The following is a 20,543-nucleotide window of genomic DNA, read 5'->3' on the forward strand; positions in this document are numbered from 1 at the left end:
TTAATTCAAAATTAATATCAAAAAGTATTACAATGAATTTAACAAATATCGCTTATTTACCAAACATTTAATAAAGATTTAAAAAAAGGCACTTTGTCTGACAGATTAGTTGCATCCGTTGGAGAGTTAAGTATCTCATTGATAGTAATAGCGGTCAGAAACTCTTAAATCATTCCTACATTACAATGCACAAATATTGAAACATGCAATATTACACATTCCATGTTTCAATATTTGTGCATCATAATTTAAGAATAATTGGAGAATAATTTGAGTCTTTTGCACAAGTTATATTTCTAAATGTTTTAAACATGTTACGACTGAAATATTTTTCTCAATTATTGCACAATTTATTTCTAAATTTAGTTTTGCAAATGTGCTGTTAAAGATGATTCGCCATATCGTTATTGTTATGCCAACACATCATTTCAAAATTTAATTGCGCAAACATTTATTAATCTTTTATAAAAGATTAATGTTTCTACATCTATTTTCTCAACTATACCCTCATAATGACGAATTATAAATTTTACAATTCTTTTGTCATACAATTTTATAAATCTTTTCCTATTGGGGTACATAATATATGAGACTATCAGTATCACTTTTTTATTCTCGGCAATTAATAGTTGTCGGAGTTGGAGAAAAAATTTATTAATATCATAGCCTTTCTGATTATTTAGCATTTTGATCCGATCAAATCTGAAATTTTAAATAGCAACATAGATCAAGTAGGTGTCACCGTTAGCTAGCTCAGATAGATTCTAATAATGAAAAAAATCTTCTCTCAATTATCGATCGTTCACTGTCGATCATCATTTACACTTTTTACTTAACTTAGAAATTAGTTTTTAATTAATTCGATCATAATTTCAAAGACATATGACAATTGAATAATTACTTCAATATTACATACGAAAATATTCTAATTTTTTTAATCTTATAATTCATATTTTAACCTAACCACTTGCGAACGATAAAGTTTTATTCCGTCCTAATTTTCCCGGCATGAATGGGAAATAGACAATTCAACAGATTAGTAATTGTTACTTTTCTATTCTCTGATTTACGTTGAAATAAATTTCTGTAGAGCTTATCTGCAAAACAAAAAGTTACTGACCATGCCTTGGTTTATCGTTTATTTAGTTACAAGAGAAGTGCGGAAGTTCGTGATGATTCATAAGGAAAACACCACGGCAGCTCACAATTCGTTGTTTATTCGATGATACACGTGCAAATAACTTTCTCAAGTGATGTCATAGAATCAACTATTGTTTCTTCGCACACTTTCAACTATTGTTTCTTCGATTGAATGGAAATGTAAAATCTTCATCATTTTTTTTTAGACTGTCAGAGACTTTAAATAATTTTTTAAAAATTAATTAAAATTTTTTATATTATATATCTTTGAAAAAAATTTAAATTGAGATTTTATTCAGATGCCCACTTATAGAATTAATCGCGAATTATATGCGATTTTGTTATAGAGACTTTCTCTTCTGAAAAATCAAGCTATCGTTATTTATTCTCAATCATTGACTATTCAACAATTTTCTACACGCATTTGGGAATACATTTAATTTATTAAATTTCTGTATTTTTTACATATTTTATCTACTTGTATATAATGTTAATTTTTTTATGTAAATTTAAGCCGTATCAGAAGTAAGCTCTTAATTTTTAAGAGCTTACTTCTGATTAATTTCGAAAAAAGATTAATTTCGAATGTAATTTTGAGACACGGTATACATTCTCCCTTCTGCTTTATTCACGTCGGGTTGACTGGCTCACAAATCTCAGCTTTCCCAATTAGGAAGAGGTCGACCATAGTCCGCACGACGAACTTCCGCACTCTGTTTAGGCGGCAGATTCCGCGCGATTCAATTGGATCGTCGTACACTCGGCGTCGTTTATGTCTTTATATGAAATTAGACGAGCATTCGTGATTATAGATTAATCATTCGCGAAATATTAAGAAAATATTGAAAAATAAACGATAGGCCTTACAATATTAAATTAAACGATGATAATTTTGTGAATTTTTTTACCGTCACGACGCAAGAATGTTCAGGTACGATACATTTGTATGTGAAGTCAAATATACGACGTATGCTCGTTTAATAATCGGGTGGCCTATTTCAAGGGGAATCTACAGAATTGCCTAAATCCAAAAATATGACATAATTACGAATTTTTTAATGTCTGTAAAGCAAATAGCACTATTCTTCTCTTCTCTCCCCACCGTAATTTTATCCTCACTGCACAAGAGAAAATGAAATGAAAGATTCATACGTTTGCTTTAATTTAGATAAAAATTATTCAATTTATTTAATTGATTTACATTTGATTAACATATTTAATTTATGTCAAAATTCTACTTTTGTAACACATTTTTTTATAACACTTTCTTTTTGAATAATATTTTCCGATCAAGAGGACCCGTAAAACATTACATTAAATATTTCGAGGACTGCGACTGCATTCCCCTAAACAAATGACCGTGTATATATACAAATGAGAAATCATACAAATTTTTACTACATTGCGACATTTTGTATGTAAGTGCGTTAGATGTAAATATATCATGATAAACGAAATCTATAGTGCAATTCAGAGCAAAGATGCTGTCCAACAATTATTGAAATTGAACTAGCAGTCTTCCCTCGTCTCTAGGTTTTTCCTCTCTCCTCTGGACTGACCGATTGGATAGATCCTAAGATTGTCCTTGATCAGATTTAAGACGATCTAAGATGAATGCAAGAGATCGGGCTGTAGATTTAGTAGATGAACAAACAGAGCGGGGCAATTAATGGGATGTAACGAAGCAAAAAGCGCACGGGTACTCTTTGTCTCTTCGCGCATGTACAAATTGTTCGTTTAGATTACGCATTATTGATAATAAATATAAATAGCATTACAAAAGAACGTGATGGAAGTGTGCAATACGCGATTGTGTGCAGATCAGCAATAATATATTTTTTCAGCAATAATATATTTTTAAGTATTTATTACTTCGTCGTAATCTCATCGTTCGTTGGCACCGCATATCTCTGTAATGAGCCAACGCTACACGCGATGAGTCTAATCTTACATTTAAGATGGTCTTAACTAGCATTAAGACTATGATAATTATCCAGCCATTAAAATGATTGCATAACTTCTTGAACTTTTTACGGCAATTACGACGTTTTTTAAATATAAAATCAAACTATAAGCGTTGTCTATTCATGCTACGTCTACGACAAGTATGCGGGTCTACATCTGAACCGGACAGCATTGTTGCTTTTAACTGTACTAATTTGTCATTAAGTTGTCCGATACTTGATAGATATATAAATATGTATGTAAGGTACCTGGACTGAAGAATGGAGACGCGATGCGAATCTAGTTTTCTTCGATCGAATCGAATTTAATCGAATTTCATTTTTTTTTTTTTTTTTTGTTCAAATCCGAATTAAACAAAGTCGACAAAATTTTACTCGAACCGATATAATTGTTGGTAACAGAATTTTTATATAGACAACAAGAAATAGTGATTCATCATAGAGATACGATTCGATTCGATTCATATTCAAATGGTCCGCACATCTCTACTGAAGAAGGTTCACTTAATTTATCTTAATTTAAAAATTATTTTTAAAAAATTTTTACAAACAGAAATAAATAAAGTGAGCCTATTCAGCCCATTCCTTACGATTAGCATGTAAGTTTACTTCCTTAATAGGGCTCGCCGTCGCGAGGAGCGTTTCCCTTTGGATCCGCACGTACAGTTAAAGTATTATCCGTTTCGCAAATTCCACGTTTAGCGTTTACGTGCGTGTCTGTAAGAGCGTGTATGTGTGTGCGTGCGCGCGCGTGTGTGTGAACGCATGCCGATTTTCGTCGAGTTTTTTTTTACCGTTAAAAAAAAAAAAACGCTAGCGGACGCACGGCGCAGAGTATTCGAAGACGCGTGAAGCGGGAGGAGCGATGTTAATTTTCTAGATTAGGACCATCACGTTAAAGTTTAACGCTGTAAATAGACAGACTGTGATAATTTCTAACAACGTGAATGCGTGAACACGTCTCGTGAACGGGGGGTGATCGGTGGAAGAACTCGGGGGAGAGAGAGGGTTGATCTTGAGGGAGGAGAAGGGAGCACGGGGGGGGGTAGGAGGGGGAGGATGATCGATCGAAGGACACGAGAGAGCGAAGGCCTTTGCAGTCAATTTATCGTAAAGGAAATTAACACTTTTAATTTATGTTGTAAGCAATGAGGAGACGTGGATCGGTCGTGTCCCGGTCCACGCCCGAAGCACCATTACCTGTACATAATTTATTTAAATAAAGTGTATTAGCTGGCATTTTACATACGCACCTTTTCGCCCTCCCATCATTGCTCCTCGCTATAAATATAAAATTAGTATAAATGTCATTGAAGAATAGTTCACACCGTCAGAATGATTTACACCGTAGTTATTAGTTTAAGAATAATTCTTGTGACATGAAATTGTTTGCGCGGCGCGAGATCCGAAAGTTAAACTCTCTCGGATTCAGTTAGATCCGGCCTTCATATGAGCCTCGTTTTTTAAATATGTTACAGCAATATTTCAATTAAGGAAAGTTCAAGCTGTCCTCTCTAAAATTAGTTTTCTAATGACTCAGTATTTGATCTAGCGACATAATATTTGAATTCTGTCTGATCTTAATGACTCGATATTTACCGTATTACGATTTTCTAAGAAGAGAATATTCATGAAAAAGTTTCAACGGAACATCTGTCGGGAACAAAGTGTCCACCACAAATCTTGTCGGTGGAGATATAACAAAACTGCTGACGGGAAGATTGACCGCAGAAACCAAGCAGCACCTTTATTTCATAATCACTTGAATAATACATTTCATTTAGGTGATTGTGAAATGATCGATTCTGCTCAGTTACTGCTGGCAATTTTCTGTCGGATTATGTCATTATCTGCTGGGAAAATACGACGAAAATAACTTTGCGTAAACGCGTGGATGCCAACCTGTCATAATATTCTAATTCGAATTCTGCTAGCGTACTTAAAATTTATTTTACATTTTGTTTATCTAGTAAAAATCTATATATAATTAAATATAAATACATATACTTATGTATAGTGTTTGTGGCAGTGAGAGAAAATTTAAAGAGCGATTCTAGACGATAAAATACAAATAAAATAAAAATTAATAATGAAATTGCTGTTATGTAATTTGTTTTTGAATTATTGAAACATTTAAATATTCACGCGCTTTGAGGAATTTGACATTAAAAATTTTAATATTCAATATTATATCTAAATATTTACATGCTTTTTGACACTTTATTTGAATATTTAAATATTTATAATTATAAAAAAGGTCCTAATTGCAATTTTATTATTTACAGTTTTATTTTATCATTCACACACGCATACATAAAGAAAAAAATCACTTAAAATTTTTTTATTTATTGCTGAACACTCCGTATAAAATATATTTATATAAGTTTTCTTTTTCTTGTATAATTAATATTTTTTTATAAAATAGAGAGATATTTTTTGTTGTTATCTATATATTATTATAATATATGTATCAAGAATTTGATATGATTCGAATTCCAACAAAGAAATTCAATTCGAATCGATTCGATTTGATAACAGAAAACTTTAATTTCTCTTTAAAATTTATTCTTTATCTTCTTCTCCAATTCTTAGGAGAAAGTAAATTAAACTGAAATTAAAGTTAACTTATATTGATAGAAACGAACATAACATAAGCAAGGCTTAAAGTTCGCTTGACATTAACCGGAGAGCGGAGATTCGCAATCAATTTTCTTTCTCCCTCTTCCTCTCCTGAACCTCGATTCTCTCATACGTTACATTGATCTGGGACACATTGTGTACAGATCGGTTCGTTCTAACTGTATATACTCCTTGCACTTCCCTCGCACCCGAAACACGTTCGCGGTAACGTACGGGACAAGGAAGACGAAGATAAGGCCGGTGAGGAGCGCGAGAGAAGGCTCGACGGAGCCCACTTTACACGATCTACGTGGATCTCTCAAACAATTCGCGCACGATCGAGCGATTCGGATGCGCCGCGTTGCATGTGCAAGCAAAATCGTTTGAAAGAATAGGAGAGATTCTTAAAAGGACAGAGAGATATTATTAGAGATACTAAAATATACCGAGATAAGTAGTTCCGGCACGTGAGAAACAGTTTATTCCTCGCTGCTTGAACCCTTTTGTGCGAACGTATATTGTTCTTTTTTTTCTTTTGTTCCTGTTATAAAGAAAATTCTCGTGATATTTCTCAGAATTTCTCATATTCCCTTGATTTATAAAGATGCACGGGAAACTTTTTGATTTTTTAAAAATAAGTTCATCGGAAATTGTAAAATGAGAGATTTTATAATATTTTTAAAATTCGATTATATAAATATTTCTAGAAAATGTATGCATTGTAAAGAAAGTATGTAAAATTATATGAATAATATGTGTAAAACACTTCCACAATTGAAGTAGTAAAATATTTATAATTTTTTAGTATTTTTATCCTTAATCGTACAAATATATCTTTATATTAAAGGAAAAATCATATTTGAACGCAATTAGAAATAAAATACTATAAAATTTTATATAATAATTTCCACTATAAATCGTGTGTAATTTTACAAACTTAACTTTTTCGCTGTACTATGAAAAATTCCAATTTATACAAAAGATTCGAGAAGTTTTCTAAAAAGTTATATAAAAATTCTGAAATTTACAATTATATTAAAAGTTTTCAAAACTTACATAAAAATTTAAAAAATATTGAAATGTGAATTACAGAAACTTTTAAAAATTCAAAGAAAAATTTCCATCACGGGTGCACTTGCTCCACTTAAAATGCAGGAAGTATAACGTACATACACCTACATACAAGGAACGGACCTGGACCGCGAATCTCGCGAAGGGATCGTGTGAAACGGGCCTCGCGCGCGCATATGACAGGCACGCTCATGTCAACATCTCAAACCGTAGGGGGAGGGAGAACTCGCCTTTGTTTCCACCGCGCCGCCGCCGCCGTTGCCGTCTGCCGTGCCGTCACTGCCGCTGGATATCTTCCGTCCGATTCGTTCTCCCGTGTTGTTTGCGCTCCGCGAGAGAGAACAATGTCCCACGCAGCAGTCGCGAGCCGCGCGTTCCACGAGGGAAATGTACGTCTCGCTCGTCGGCTCGTCGGCTGTTGAGACAACCGGCGCGACGACGAAGAGCCAGAATCCGCGAACCTAACCTGTACCAGCCGCCGAGAGACGTTTAACCTGAAACGCCACCTCCGCCGACGTCGGGGACCGTCGTCCCGGATATCCGATCGACCCGAAGGCACACTCGGACCTCGTCCTCTACCTTGACTACCAGGAGGAAGTGGTGCGCGTAATCGCGATCCCGGCGCGAGGATGGCCGGCGACAACGAGCTCTGGGTGCAGTGCTTCACGTGCTGCCTGACGCCACGGGCGACCGGGAGGAGCAGCAGGCGGAACACGGGCGGTAGACCCTCGCACCAGAGGCTCAGGATAGACCGGAGCATGATCGGCGTGCCCACCAACTTCAGGCACACCGCGCACATCAGCAGCGGCGACATCGACATGTCGTTCGCCCAGCTGGCCGATCTCCAGGCGCAGATGCAGAGGAAGAGCGGCTTCGACAGCGATTTCACTGCCAAGGTACGACAGCCCTACCTCTTTTACTTCTCTCCCTGGGAAATGTGTATAAATTTCCATAGACATGTTACCAAGCACTAAAGTTCTACTTCTCGACCAAATAGTAAGAAAGTCGGTTCAAACCTTTGGTATGTGTGGAAATTGACACAACAATATTTTTAATATTACAAATGTAATGATAATTATAATGAATAAATATAATATTTTTTACAATAGATTTTTTGCAGAGTTACAAAATTGATTATTAGCTCCAAAGTTGTTAAATTAATTATTAATTTAATTTATGGTATTATTACTCCATAAAAATTAAGTATTTTTTTACAAGTATCTTTAACTTTGCAGATATTACAAGGTATTTGGATAACTAAACTAATGCTATTTCAATGTAAACAAAATCTTATTAAATGTCATTTTAAGCTTAATGAAAATTTCAGTGAGAGAAACTGTACTAAGCTTGTGTTATAGCGCTTGAGCGAAAACTGATACACTTTATTACTCTAGGATTAAGCACTGATAAGATGACTCATGAGACTCATATTTACTTAGTTGTGTATTCATACGTTACAATCTTTTCCTCATTTATTACTGTAAGTCGATTGAACTGATTTTGCTCCTTTTGTCGCAGGCATGCTGAGGATGGCCTCGCAACCGACGTCGCAGCGGGACATTCAGCACAGAGACAGAGCGAGAGCTTTACGATGCGGCAGAAGGACGCGAGACTAACGTTTACTAATTTAAAATCCATGTTCCTTACTCGTCCGAGGGACGAATGCATTTCTCCCGTATGGACACATGCATTTTGTACGAAAATCCGTTAGGGAATTAAGACAAATGTTTTTTTTTACTTTTTTACATACACTGGGCAAATCTCTGACTTCCATTGCACGGAAAACTGCCAGAAGTTAAATATGTACAAGTAACCGTTCACAATTATATACCTCTATATGTTTGACTGGAGACGCGTTGCGTCTAAAACCTTGAAAATATTCTATAAAATGTATCCCACATGAATCATGTGCCTTTTCGCCGGCGATCCGATACATAGAGAAAAGCATGTGTACACGCACGAAGCGAAGAATGGATCGCTTTATTTGTAAAATTACTTGTAAGATTTAGAACATAACAAATACAAATAGTGTAATTAGCGTATTAAGTAAATTAAGTAATCGTATCACATAATATATCACATAATAATATAATTCTGTACACATAATTCTTATCCTATTATCGATTATTGATCGCATATTAATAATTAATATAAGAGAGCATTGGCGATATTTATATGAATATTGGATAGTTTCTTCATGGGAGTTACCTTCGTTCCCATTAATCAACATTGCTGATTGTGTCCTCGGCTCAACCGAATTCCATCACGCGCTAATTTCCTCCTCTTCTTTTCTTCTCGTATTCTGGACACGGCGATGGTCCTCCGATTCATAGACGTAATATAAATAGACCGAGCACGCGAGGCGCGAGGTCTGAACGTAAGAGAACGAAAACGGAGAGTACAGTTTTCATTTTTTTTTCTTTAACGAAAAAAAAATAGGTAACCAAAACCGTTGGCAACTTCGACCAAACTCAACGAATTAGTACTTAATTTAATCGGCAGAATTTGGTTTACAGCGAAATTTCCAACTTGTAATTCGTTATCCTTAATCTCTCGAGTCTTTTTTTCGCATATGAAATCAGTAATTTTAAGAATTAACAGTTGACATAGCAGCATAGGCATTATGTGATAAATTAATCGAAGTTTGGTCATCGAAGTTCGCATTCTATCGTGCGACGTATCGAATATTCACATGAACACGGATAAACAAGAGCCACTCCATTACGTCCTCTCCTCATTCGTCCTGATTTCCCTTTCCTTTCGAAGCATTATTGGAAAAGGTGCTCTCGGTCTACTTATATTGCGTTCGATTGGCTGACAAGTCTAATCCTAGTCCAAATCTGACATTGGGATCACCGCTGAACTTCACGTGACAACAACAGCTCGATGGAAAGCGGAATTGATCCTTGAAAATGTTCCCATCGCTTCCCACCGCCGCCAATTCTCGATAGATGTACTTCTGTTTGCAGGTAGACTTGTAGCCTTCGGGAAAGTTGTCGCTTAGGGTACACTCTTGACCATCGTTCCTACGAATTAAAAAGAACCGCTACAGTGAGTAAAAAATTGTAGACTAAATTTTTTTAAAAATTCAAGTATTTATGTATTTAAATTAAATACATAAATACTTGAATTGATTTCTAGTATTTTATGTCTTTAAATACTAAATTGTTTAACTTGATTAAATTTTTTTGGTATTTATACAGGGTGTCCTAAAACATGTGGGCCAACGCTCGTAAAAAGGTAGAAGGAATCGAGATGAAAGTCCAATATTGTCTTGGGTTAGGTTCACCAATAATCGAGGTATTAATTTTTTTCATAAACCGTTTAGAAATGATACAAAAATTATTATCAACGCTATATAGAATATATTTTTAAAATGTACCGAAAAATATTATAATGGTATATGAACTCGCAATATTTTTTATATTCTTTGATAATAATATAAATATTAATTTTAAATATTTTCATAAATATTTATCATAATTTTCTTTATACCCGGCAAACTTGGACATAAAAATATATACAAAATATTTATCATAAATATTTTATAAATATTCTTGTGCTATCTGGGATATTATTGTTCTTTAAACGGAATCGCTCTTACAAGCAAACTTCAATGCGTATCCCTTGCTTCAAGCCATCCTGATTCACGATGAACAACCATTGTTTTTCCTTATTCTGCGCGGTCTGCGGGAAGACTACTTGTTCCTGAAAATTTGACAATTAATAATAATTTGTTAACTTTAAAACATATTAGAGATAACGTAAAGAAATAAAAAGATTCTTTAATAGAGCGTACAGTAAAAAACAAAGCGAACCAACTCACTTGATATCGGCAGAGCGACAATTCGTCCGCCAGGTCTATTCTCTGTTCAATGTCAGGCATCTGAAAAGATGCATGTGCGTCCATTGAGATACTTTGCAAAGTTCCGCAAACGAGACAAACAAAATGCTCATATATCAAGAGATAAAACGATTACACCGTCTAATTTATAGTTACGATGATTTTAATTTAGATTCCCGATCTCCCGATTCGCGACCGAACTGGATTGTAATACTGTGTGTAAAATAAAAATGGGAAAACATGGTGGAACGTCGTTTTAACATCTTTTTCGCGTGCCTGACGTATCCGGAAGCTTACGTAAGTAATCGGTGAGAGATTATGTCGGCTCCGCGATTCTTTTTTTTTTTTTTTGTTTAGGCGAACACTCATACGCAGCTGTACAATTACGGTCGAATAGAAAAAAAAGAATCTTGATTTCGACGCAACGATATGAGAGCGATCGCACATTCGCGCACTTGTAACGCATTGTAAAATATCTCTAACCGGATCGACGCTTTCCAGGAACCGCAAACTGGCGTTCTGCGCTATCGCCGCGTTCACCAGTTGCCTGGGGTACTCGGCGACGTTTTCGCAGTACGTTCTCCTGCGACAGGCCGACGCCGGCACCGTTGTTTGCGACGACGTCGACGGTGCGACCCTTCGGTCCGGGAAAACGATCTCGTCCGAACCCCTTTGCATCGACACGCTCGTGGTCCTGTGCGTCGGCATGATCCCGCTCCTGTACATCGACGGGTCCATGCTCGAGACTACAGCAGAGAAACCTGCTTTATTATGAATAAAAATAATAGAATCTTGGATGAATTTTTTTTCAAAAAATTGTTTTGAATTTTATAAAAAAAAGTTTCACAACTTTTTTTAGAAAATCTCTAAGTTTTTTTATATGAATTGGAATACTTTTCAGAAATGCTGAAAGAGTTGATATCTTTTCTTTAAACTTTTTTAAACATGTAAACTCTGAAATATTCTAAGGTCTCTAAATTTTTTTGTTCTAATTAATTTCTTTTTCATAAAAACTTTTATAAATTTGATATATGGAAAACTTTAATAATTATGAATTTTCTTCACTAGAATCTTCGTCTCTACTTAACTCATTTGTGTCAACTCTTCTCCATTTTCAAAAAATTTTGAGAAAAAAGACACATCTAACGTATTATCACTCTGTCCCTCCTTAATACTAGCTCTTCAAAAATTATCAGAACTATAATTCTGATAACTAATTATTGGGATTATAAATAGGCCTTTTTTTTCAAAACAGTTTTAAAAATATTTTAGTGTTCTCTATCATTAGATGGAACATTTTTTCAGAAATGCTAAGAAAAAACTTATATCTTTTCTAGAAGGTTAAGATATTTTTTTTAATCCCCCCCTCCCCCCATAAATACAAGATACGGACGATTTTTACGAGGTATTAAAAAATTGTTTTTACCAGGGAATCTTTCTTCAGCCCACGCGGAGACTCAGCACGCGCTATCCTTATTTCGTAAGCATTCCCCGTTCGTCGAAGGACTACGCAATTTTAATAAATAAATCTACACGCGATTGCGCTTTAAAACCACTGGCCTCGATCGCATTGCAAATGCTTATCGATTCACTTTCCTGAGAGTGCTGAAAAAGAATGCCGATACTTATGTATACACAAGGTAAACGTGCCTTGTAGCAATTTCCTTTTCTTATATTGCGTCGTTCCGTCGCTCGGGGACTCCTGCCGCCTTAAAGTGTCCCACTGTGTCCGGTCGATCCCTGGATCAGCCCCTCGATCGTCGGCCCGCCGCGACCATTCCTGCGGCCGCAGCAATTCGCCGTTCTCGTACGCCACGTCGATCAATCCTGAGATCGGCGCTCTCCGCCCCGAGGAACCCCCGGCGTTCGGCGGCACCTCCGAAAAAGTGCGAGGGTGTCCTTCGACCGGTCGCGCCGTCTGGCACACCTGACGTGGCGCGGGAAAGGAGTGAAAATTATATAAACATTATGCGGCGCTCTGGGACTTTTCCTTCTCTAAAAATAAATCATTTTCCGCGAAACACTGCTCTCGCGCACGCACGGGGAATCATTGCGTGCGCAAAGCGGCGAACGGAGTGCGATAAGAGAAAGATAAATCATTTTATTTCCGTTGTGCCGAGGATGAGAGGCGTCATGAGATTCTGTTATAAGTGAGTGCAGCCGCGCGCGAACGAAATTACGTAATATAATGCGGCGGAATCTCTGGTACGGGGAACCGAAAACATTTTGGGAATAGCGAGCGATGGATCCGAGGGGGAATCCCCGATGGAATTGCGCGCACGCGCGTGGGAGAGGACTCGTCGCTTCTAATTGTGAAAAACTGTATTGAGAGAAAAATTGCCAGCTTGACTAAGTTTTGCAATTTGATTAAGTTTCTTCAGCATAAGTATTTTATGTATTTAAGTTTAATATATAAATATTTATATTGAATACATGAATGAAATAAACTTGAACTTTAGTTTAAGTATTTATATATTTAAATTAAATACCTAAAATGCTTGAATTGAAGCAAAATATATTATAAATACTTGGGCTGATGAAATTTATGAATTTCTTCAAGAATTTTATGTAAATACATAAAACTAATACATAAAATACTTGAATTAAGGAGAAATATATTATAAATATACTTGAGCTAAAGAATTGAATTTATGAATTTTTTCAGTCCAAATATTTTATGTAAATTAAGGTAAATATATATATTTGTATTCATTACATAAAAAAACTTGAACTTCAATTTAAAATTTCATATACATATTTAACTTACATGTCATAATATACTTGAACTGAAGAATGTGTAAATTTTTTTAAATACAAGTATTTATATACTTAATTTAAATACGTAAAATGACTTAAAGAAATTTAATTAATTAGGTTAAAATATTTGGTTACAGCTTTTTTAGTTGGTTTTACAATAATATACGCATTTTTTCCCCAGATGTCTCCCACGATAAATATCCCATTTCGATTCGCGCTTCATCCCACCAGCGAAGCGAATTATCACAATTTCCAAGTATTCCTACCTGTCATCATTTTATATGATCGCATCTCGTGCATTTTCTCGCACTTTGATTCATGTATCACAACAACTTCCGAAACGTGTTATTTAAATAAGTACATTGTTGGGAAACCTTGTCAAACTGGTAGGAGGAAAAACCGCAAACCTATATATAATATTATATTCCAGGAAGAAGAGAGCGCGTAAAAGAGATAAAATCGGAATATGGATCAGTATTTATACACGTAAAAAAGGGAAGACGGAAAAATTTCGGGCCAAGTAAAAGAGAAAAAAAATTTTCAAAAGATACTTGGCATACCTCGAAACATGACTATTTTCATTAATTAACGTCTCAAGAAAATGTATTGCTCTTTAAATCAGTGAAGTTTCACTGATTGCAGTGCGTGTAAACCATGTTCATTTTCACGAGTGATTACTGTCTTTCAGTGATTCCGATTAAGGGCCACTTTAATCAACTTTGATTAACTTCAATCAAATATCAATTCGCTCGACGCGATTAAATTATAGCGGTCGATTAAAGTTAAATGGAGTTAACTGAAGTGGCTCTGAGAGGAGGTACTCGCACTATTTCTAATCAGTGTATTATCGCTGAAAGATAATGCATGTATCACTGATTGATATAGTGTTATAAGCACAGCTCTGAAATCTAACTGTATACTGATGAAAACAAACGCTAACTTTTAACCTGCATTTCAGTTGATAAGGCCAATTCTGATTTAAAGAGCGCATCTCGAAGCATCATCCAACATTAAAAATGTCATAAATTGTTAAATTATTACGTTCAAATATTTTTTAGATTGAATTTGTATTGGTTAAACAATTGTTTAATTTTTTAATTGTCCGCTCTTGACTCTTAAATAAAGTCACATTTTGCATTTGATGAGATATGAATTAAATCCAATTTTTACGTACGCTAATAAAATTCTAATAAATATCATACAAAAGTTTGCTTGGATTTACGTTTGACGATTTAACAGTTACCATCACACGTCAAATCATTCGGTGTTCTTCGCAGCTAGGTATTCACGTTTTTTTTTTGTCGATTAGGAGAAAAAGAATAAATCTCCCATTTTCACCAATTTGACTTTATACTCTTCATCTTTTTTCTTCTAAGAATTAGAAAAAGACGAGGAGCGAGATAAATCAGGTCAGAGTTAATCTACTTTGACGGTGATGGACACGAGGTGCCTGTAGTTCTTAAATTTCGCTAATTTCTAGCTGACACCGTGTAGCCGAAGCGTCCTTTTAATCGACACTCTAATTAACATCTTCGTCGCACCCGAAGCACCGCTCGGCGTCCTCGGCAAGCGCCAAAAGACTTCCGCGACGGATATTGAAAAGGAGATAACACAACGGACAATCGTTATCCACATTAATCTCCGCAGTAAAATCCTTCGCTCGCTATTTACCGCGTGCATATTACACGCGTATATTCGCGATGCCGCGGGCACACGTTTATGCGTCTTTCAGCCGACGCGGCCTCGGGCAACGCGTAAATCGCAAATTTATTTAATCCGACGATTAATCTACGAAATGAACTAAATGAAATAAATAGATCCGTAACAAAAGTTTCCTCGCGACACGAAATATATTCAGATTCGTCTGGTGGACTTGAAGCAAATCGGATTTAGTGGGCGGAATCCTCACCAGAACGAGCGCCAGGTAGACGATCATCCGTCTCGGACGGCGAGCACTCGGTGCTCCCATCTCGGAAACGCGGAAACCTAGACGGCAGAAACGAGGACGTTTTCCCGCGACGAGGCCCCGCACGCGCACACACGCCGATCAACTCGATGACGATCAACGCGCGACCGCTCGCACTTCAGCACTGATCGGTCCCCGGCGTGTGCGGCTCCGAGGAACGCCTCCGCCGAGAATGGAGCCGAAGGTGGAAGAGAGATGGAGAAAAAGAGCTGACTCTCGCTTCCGGCGCGGGTCGCGGACGGGGGGGAGCGGGATGGGAACTGATGACCGACCGCGACTGACCGAGACTGACGCGCGGAAAAGCGAGACGCACATGTCGGGCCCATTTTTTTCCTTTGCCGTTTCCCCACCGTCGCGCACACACTACCCGCGGCGAGGAGGGAGGGGGACTGATAGACGGGACCCCGGGGGGCGTTTCTAGATAAGGAAGTAAAATTCTTTTTTCTCTCTCGATCTAAAATTTTTCATGTCCCTTTTAACGGATTTTCAAACTTCGAAAAATCAAGTTTTTAAAAATATATGTTTCTTCTTTTCTAAATAAATTTTTAAAGACCTTTAGTAATTTTGCTTCTTTTTTTTAAGCAATATTAAAATTACAAATTTTTGAGGCTTAAGTTTGTCTTCTCTCCTTTTGAAAAAAAAAAATTTTTTTTTATTTAAAAGTTTGTTTAAAAACAACAGCCCAGATAGCACAAAATATTTATAAAATATTTATAAGAAGGAAAAATATTTCTGATAAATATTTTGTACATATTTTTATGTCCGAGTTTGCCAGATATAAAAAGAATTATGATAAATATTTATGAAAATATTTAAAATAAATATTTGTACTATTATTATCAAAGAATATAAAAAATATATCAAGTTCATATACCATAATATTTTTCAGTACATTTTAAAAATACATTCTATATATTGTTGATAATAATTTTTGTATCATTTCTAAATGGCTTATAAAAAATAATTATATAATCTTTAACAAATATTTTTTGAAAATAAATTTGTAAAATATTTATGAATATTTATGATAAATATTCTGTGCTATCTGGGAGCTTTTAGGATCCCCTTAATGTTTGTCTAATCGACTCGGTCGCCATTGCTTGCAGGCGTTCGTTTCAATTCGGATAGGATACACTGATGATACAGCAGAATAGCCTAGAGTTCCGAGCGCGGAACTTCACATTTACAGTGGATCTCGCGCGCGTCGCGCGATGTAGCAGCTGAGCGCGGCTCCTCGTGGCCGTCATGTCCGATATAAAGGACGTGCTGTCGATGCTTTGCGAGTACATCAATTTGTTGATAGACGTGGGTTTAACGCCCGAGCACCTGAGGCTGGCCAAGTACAAGGTCCCGGACGAAAACGCCGTGAGTACGATCGTTTCGGAGATTTGAATGCGCTCCTCCGCGCGAACACCTAACCTAATCCAACTGACGAGCGCGTCCTTTAAGCGCGATTCACATGTGCGTATTTTCTGCGCGCAGGCCGAGGCGCTTTGGAGCACGCTGCGCATTCTGAGCTACCACGCCGCGAGGGAGAAACGGAGCGATATAGATTTCCGAAATTACGGTTCGTTTCAACTGATCTATGTTTTGCACTTGATTTGCACTGTAGATTGTAATTTAGATCCGTGTTCGCTCGTTTGTACAAGAAAGGAAGAAAAACGAGCACGATTTTACTCCGATTTCACGTTGATTGAAAAACCCCGTTTTCGCACCGCAATTGTATTTGTACGCGTAATTACTACAATTAAGAAGCAAAATTGCTCTTATTGTGAACACTTAAGAAAGAAAATGAGATATTCAATCTTTTAGTTTAGCATAGTAATTAGTTGCATAATAATTAGTCGCGTAAATGTGTTTTTTTCAATAAGCGTCTGTTATGGAAAAATTGCGCGAAAAATATTGAACGCATTAAAACAATTTAAAATAAAAACTATTAAAAATTATATTTTTAAGTTACCAAAATTAAAAATATTTAAAATTATATAATACATATACGATTTGTAATATATTTATTACGTTTGTCGAAATGAATAGATTTAAACTTATGTAAGATTGTGTGCAAAAACATTTAAAATTTTTTATTTTATAAAACCAACCCAGACAGCACACAATATATTTATGATAAATATTTATAAATATTTATTTCTATTTATTTTTTAAAAATATTATATAAATATTTTGTACATATTTTATATACATACATGAAGGAAAAATCTTTATTTAACATATTATTAAAATATAGACTAAATATTTTATACTATATGTATGGTAAATAAAAAATAAAGATTTGTAGTAATATTTTGTAAATATTTATAAATATTTTTATAATATTCATGATAAATCTATGATCTGTCAAATCTAAGACCACAAAAATATTTATAAAATATTTGGACAAATATTTATAAAATATTCAAATAAATATTATAAATATAGTGTGCTGTCTGGGAATGCATGCATGTTAATACAATATTTTTTGCAACATATGTATTTTATACTCTTTTCCTATTTTTAAAAAGGCTGCACGGATGTTGTAATTCCAGATGCATCGTCAGCGGTGAAATTGCATCTCGCATTTCTACAATATCCGGCGATCGAATTTTACAGCTTGCCGCAAAACGGCGAGTATAACAGGGATGCGTTGATAGCCATAGCGTGGCTCCTGGGAACGCAGGACGTCCTGACTGCCCTCTTTCGAACGAAACTGATCGACGGCGTCCTGGGGGCCGAGTGCTCGCGCGTAGAACCAGAAGTCAGTATTGAAACTTTTAGCGTAAATATGCTGCTAAAATTATGAACGAAATTTAATTTTTTTTTTTTAGTTGGATTTTAAGTGAAAAATAAGTCAAGAGTAAGATAAAATAAACTTTCGACCTTTGCAGATGAAGAGAATCAAATTATAATTGTTTTACTTAACTTAAATGTTTTCTCCGTATTTCTTCTGCTTATTTATGATCTATTTTTATTATGAGTTTTTGTTTTAAAAAACCAGTAACAATAGAATTAGACAATACATCGTTCCAAATTTGCGTTATATTATTTAATCTTCTTTCTGAATTAAATTCATGTATTTTAATATTAAAAATTTAAGTGGCTTTTCTTCATGATCATATAATTAAATAAAGTGAATTTATTTTAAAACTAAAAAACTTCTTTTAAAAAAAAGGTTAATTTCGAATTTTGTACAAAATTTCTGGAAAACCCGTGAATTCTCAAAGAATTCTTTTAAAAAGTTTGAGTAAACGTCCCGAATATGAAATAAAAATATAAAGTCTTTTAAATGTGTTTGTTTTCGGTCGTCGTATTTAGTCACCGTGGTCAACCACCTCATTGAACGATCAGCCGTTGTCACTGACCTCCCAGCTTGACGGTATCCTGCACCTGAACGCCACGGTGAACCTAAACCTGCGGGAGATCGATGAGCTGGTCCACGAGCGGGCCAAATTGATATCCAAGGTGCACGCGGCGAGCATGAACGTGAGCGGTCTGCCGCATCTGACCGTGTCCGAGTTGGCGTTGACGAAACGCTTCGCGAGGACGCGCGTCCTCGGTGACGATGGGGCCGGCATCTCCTCCTCCTCCCCCTCCTCCTCCTCCTCGGAGGATCGGCGACGACTGCGAGAATTCCGCGAGGCTGGTGCCCTGCTGGACGCGCGCGCCAAGTGGCTGCGGAAGCGGCACGTGTTCTTCGACTGGATGGTAAAATCTCGAAAAAAAACGTGAAGTCTCTTTTCCGTCACGCGAGTAACCCAGACAGCACACGATATTTTTGCTAATAAATACTATTTTTTTTAATATTTAAATATTTTATGTTTTTATGTACAAATACGATAAAAATTAATATATCATAAAATTCTTACTCAATACGTGATTAAAATATAGACTACATATTTTTGTGATATTTATAATAAATCTATTACAAAATATTCTGATAAATGTTTATAAAATATTTTAATAATTCTTAGAAGTATTTCACAGTGCAGTCTGAGTATTTGCGTCGAGTCCTCGCGTCGTGAACGCGAGGGAGCTCTTTCTTCCTCTTTTTATTATAAACAGTGAAAAATAAGTTTGTACTGCGATGAAGCTGAAGGGAATCTGTTTTGTTTATTCGGACAAGATTTCTTTGCCTTACGAAACGGCTCTGAGATAACTATTTATTCCATCACAGCCGCCTCTTAGAGATCCCAATTGCATACACTCGAGAAGCATTAGACGATAAAGGTTTCTTGGCAAAAGAGACTCTTCACGAGGGAGAAAAAAAAAGAGGGGCCGAAGAGATGAAGAAATTTGACTCGGGAGTTAAGTTGAGAGACGGAAAACAGGTTCCGCGAATTCGTCGCAGGGCAAACTGTTTTATTATTCTATCTTATGCTCCGTTCTGTCTCTAAAATTCCAAGAGAACGAGGAAAAGTTACGTTATTCGTCATTCATTTGGCAAAGAAAATAAATAATGTGCTCATTCTGCCTTTATATTTGTAGAATTTGCACTCGTTTTGAATCGATTCGCAGAAAAATATTGACATAACTGCGACGATGTGCATTGCAGGCTACAGTGATTCAGGAGCACAGAAGATCCATGGAATCGAATCCAAAAGTGATCTGTACCAAGGAACTCGCCGCGTTCAGCTCGCTGTTACGTCACGTAATTAGGGACAAACTTCGAGGTTTCACGTCCGAGGAGGAGACGGCGAGCGGCGGCGGCGACGGCGATGATGGTGGTGCTATAAACTTGGCCTTTAATTGCGCGTCTCGCACGCACAGAAGTCAGTGTAGCAACACAGAGGCGCAGAGCTGGTTAAACGATTTGAGCGAGCGCCAGGAACGCGAGGAGGAAAATCTCCAACGAAACAGAAAGCAACTGGCCGACGAATTGAAGGAAATGTTGGAGTTGATCCCATCCGTCGTTCACGTTTGATTCAAATTAAATGACATCCAATTCATGCTACGCTTCGTTTTATGTTATATGAAAACATCACATTAAAAAAAAAGAATTATTTATTATTATATTGCAAACATTACATTATCGCTTATCATTTAAAGTAAAAAAAATTTCTTATTAAATTATCACCGTGTGAAATTGTATTTCTATAAATTATTTATGTGTTCGCGTGACGAGTCTTACGTGAATAAATTTACATGAATGTAGTTTACAATGATGCAAGCGTGCAGAATGGGTTACTTA

At 36.1% G+C, this 20,543-nt stretch overlaps 3 protein-coding genes across 4 annotated transcripts; 2 read left to right on the forward strand and 1 right to left on the reverse strand.

The window, feature by feature from the left end:
* Positions 1–7,015: 7,015 nt before the first annotated feature.
* LOC105828859 (CDC42 small effector protein homolog) lies at positions 7,016–8,886 on the forward strand. Its single transcript, XM_012667413.3, has 2 exons — positions 7,016–7,690; positions 8,313–8,886. Exons 1-2 carry the CDS (start codon positions 7,424–7,426, stop codon positions 8,319–8,321), a joined length of 276 nt encoding a protein of 91 aa, XP_012522867.1. The 5' UTR covers positions 7,016–7,423; the 3' UTR covers positions 8,322–8,886.
* On the reverse strand, positions 8,748–15,868 carry LOC105828858 (protein spaetzle). 2 transcript variants are annotated; one of them, XM_012667411.3, is made up of 6 exons: positions 15,305–15,868; positions 12,289–12,565; positions 11,122–11,399; positions 10,621–10,680; positions 10,399–10,502; positions 8,748–9,820 (listed from the first exon to the last, which is right to left on the reverse strand). In XM_012667411.3, exons 1-6 carry the CDS (start codon positions 15,362–15,364, stop codon positions 9,586–9,588), a joined length of 1,014 nt encoding a protein of 337 aa, XP_012522865.1. In that variant the 5' UTR covers positions 15,365–15,868; the 3' UTR covers positions 8,748–9,585. The 2 variants fall into 2 exon arrangements, with proteins under 2 accessions (XP_012522865.1, XP_012522866.1); XM_012667412.3 differs by having other exon boundaries at positions 11,122–11,384; positions 15,305–15,864.
* LOC105828860 lies at positions 9,814–20,517 on the forward strand. The gene is made up of 6 exons (XM_012667414.3): positions 9,814–10,094; positions 16,468–16,726; positions 16,844–16,928; positions 17,905–18,113; positions 18,671–19,060; positions 19,908–20,517. The coding sequence occupies exons 2-6, from the start codon at positions 16,607–16,609 to the stop codon at positions 20,274–20,276; spliced, it is 1,173 nt and encodes a 390-aa protein (XP_012522868.2). The 5' UTR covers positions 9,814–10,094; positions 16,468–16,606; the 3' UTR covers positions 20,277–20,517.
* Positions 20,518–20,543: the final 26 nt, after the last annotated feature.

The sequence above is a fragment of the Monomorium pharaonis genome, chromosome 5 (assembly GCF_013373865.1).
Source record: "Monomorium pharaonis isolate MP-MQ-018 chromosome 5, ASM1337386v2, whole genome shotgun sequence".
Taxonomy (NCBI): Eukaryota; Metazoa; Arthropoda; class Insecta; order Hymenoptera; family Formicidae; genus Monomorium; species Monomorium pharaonis.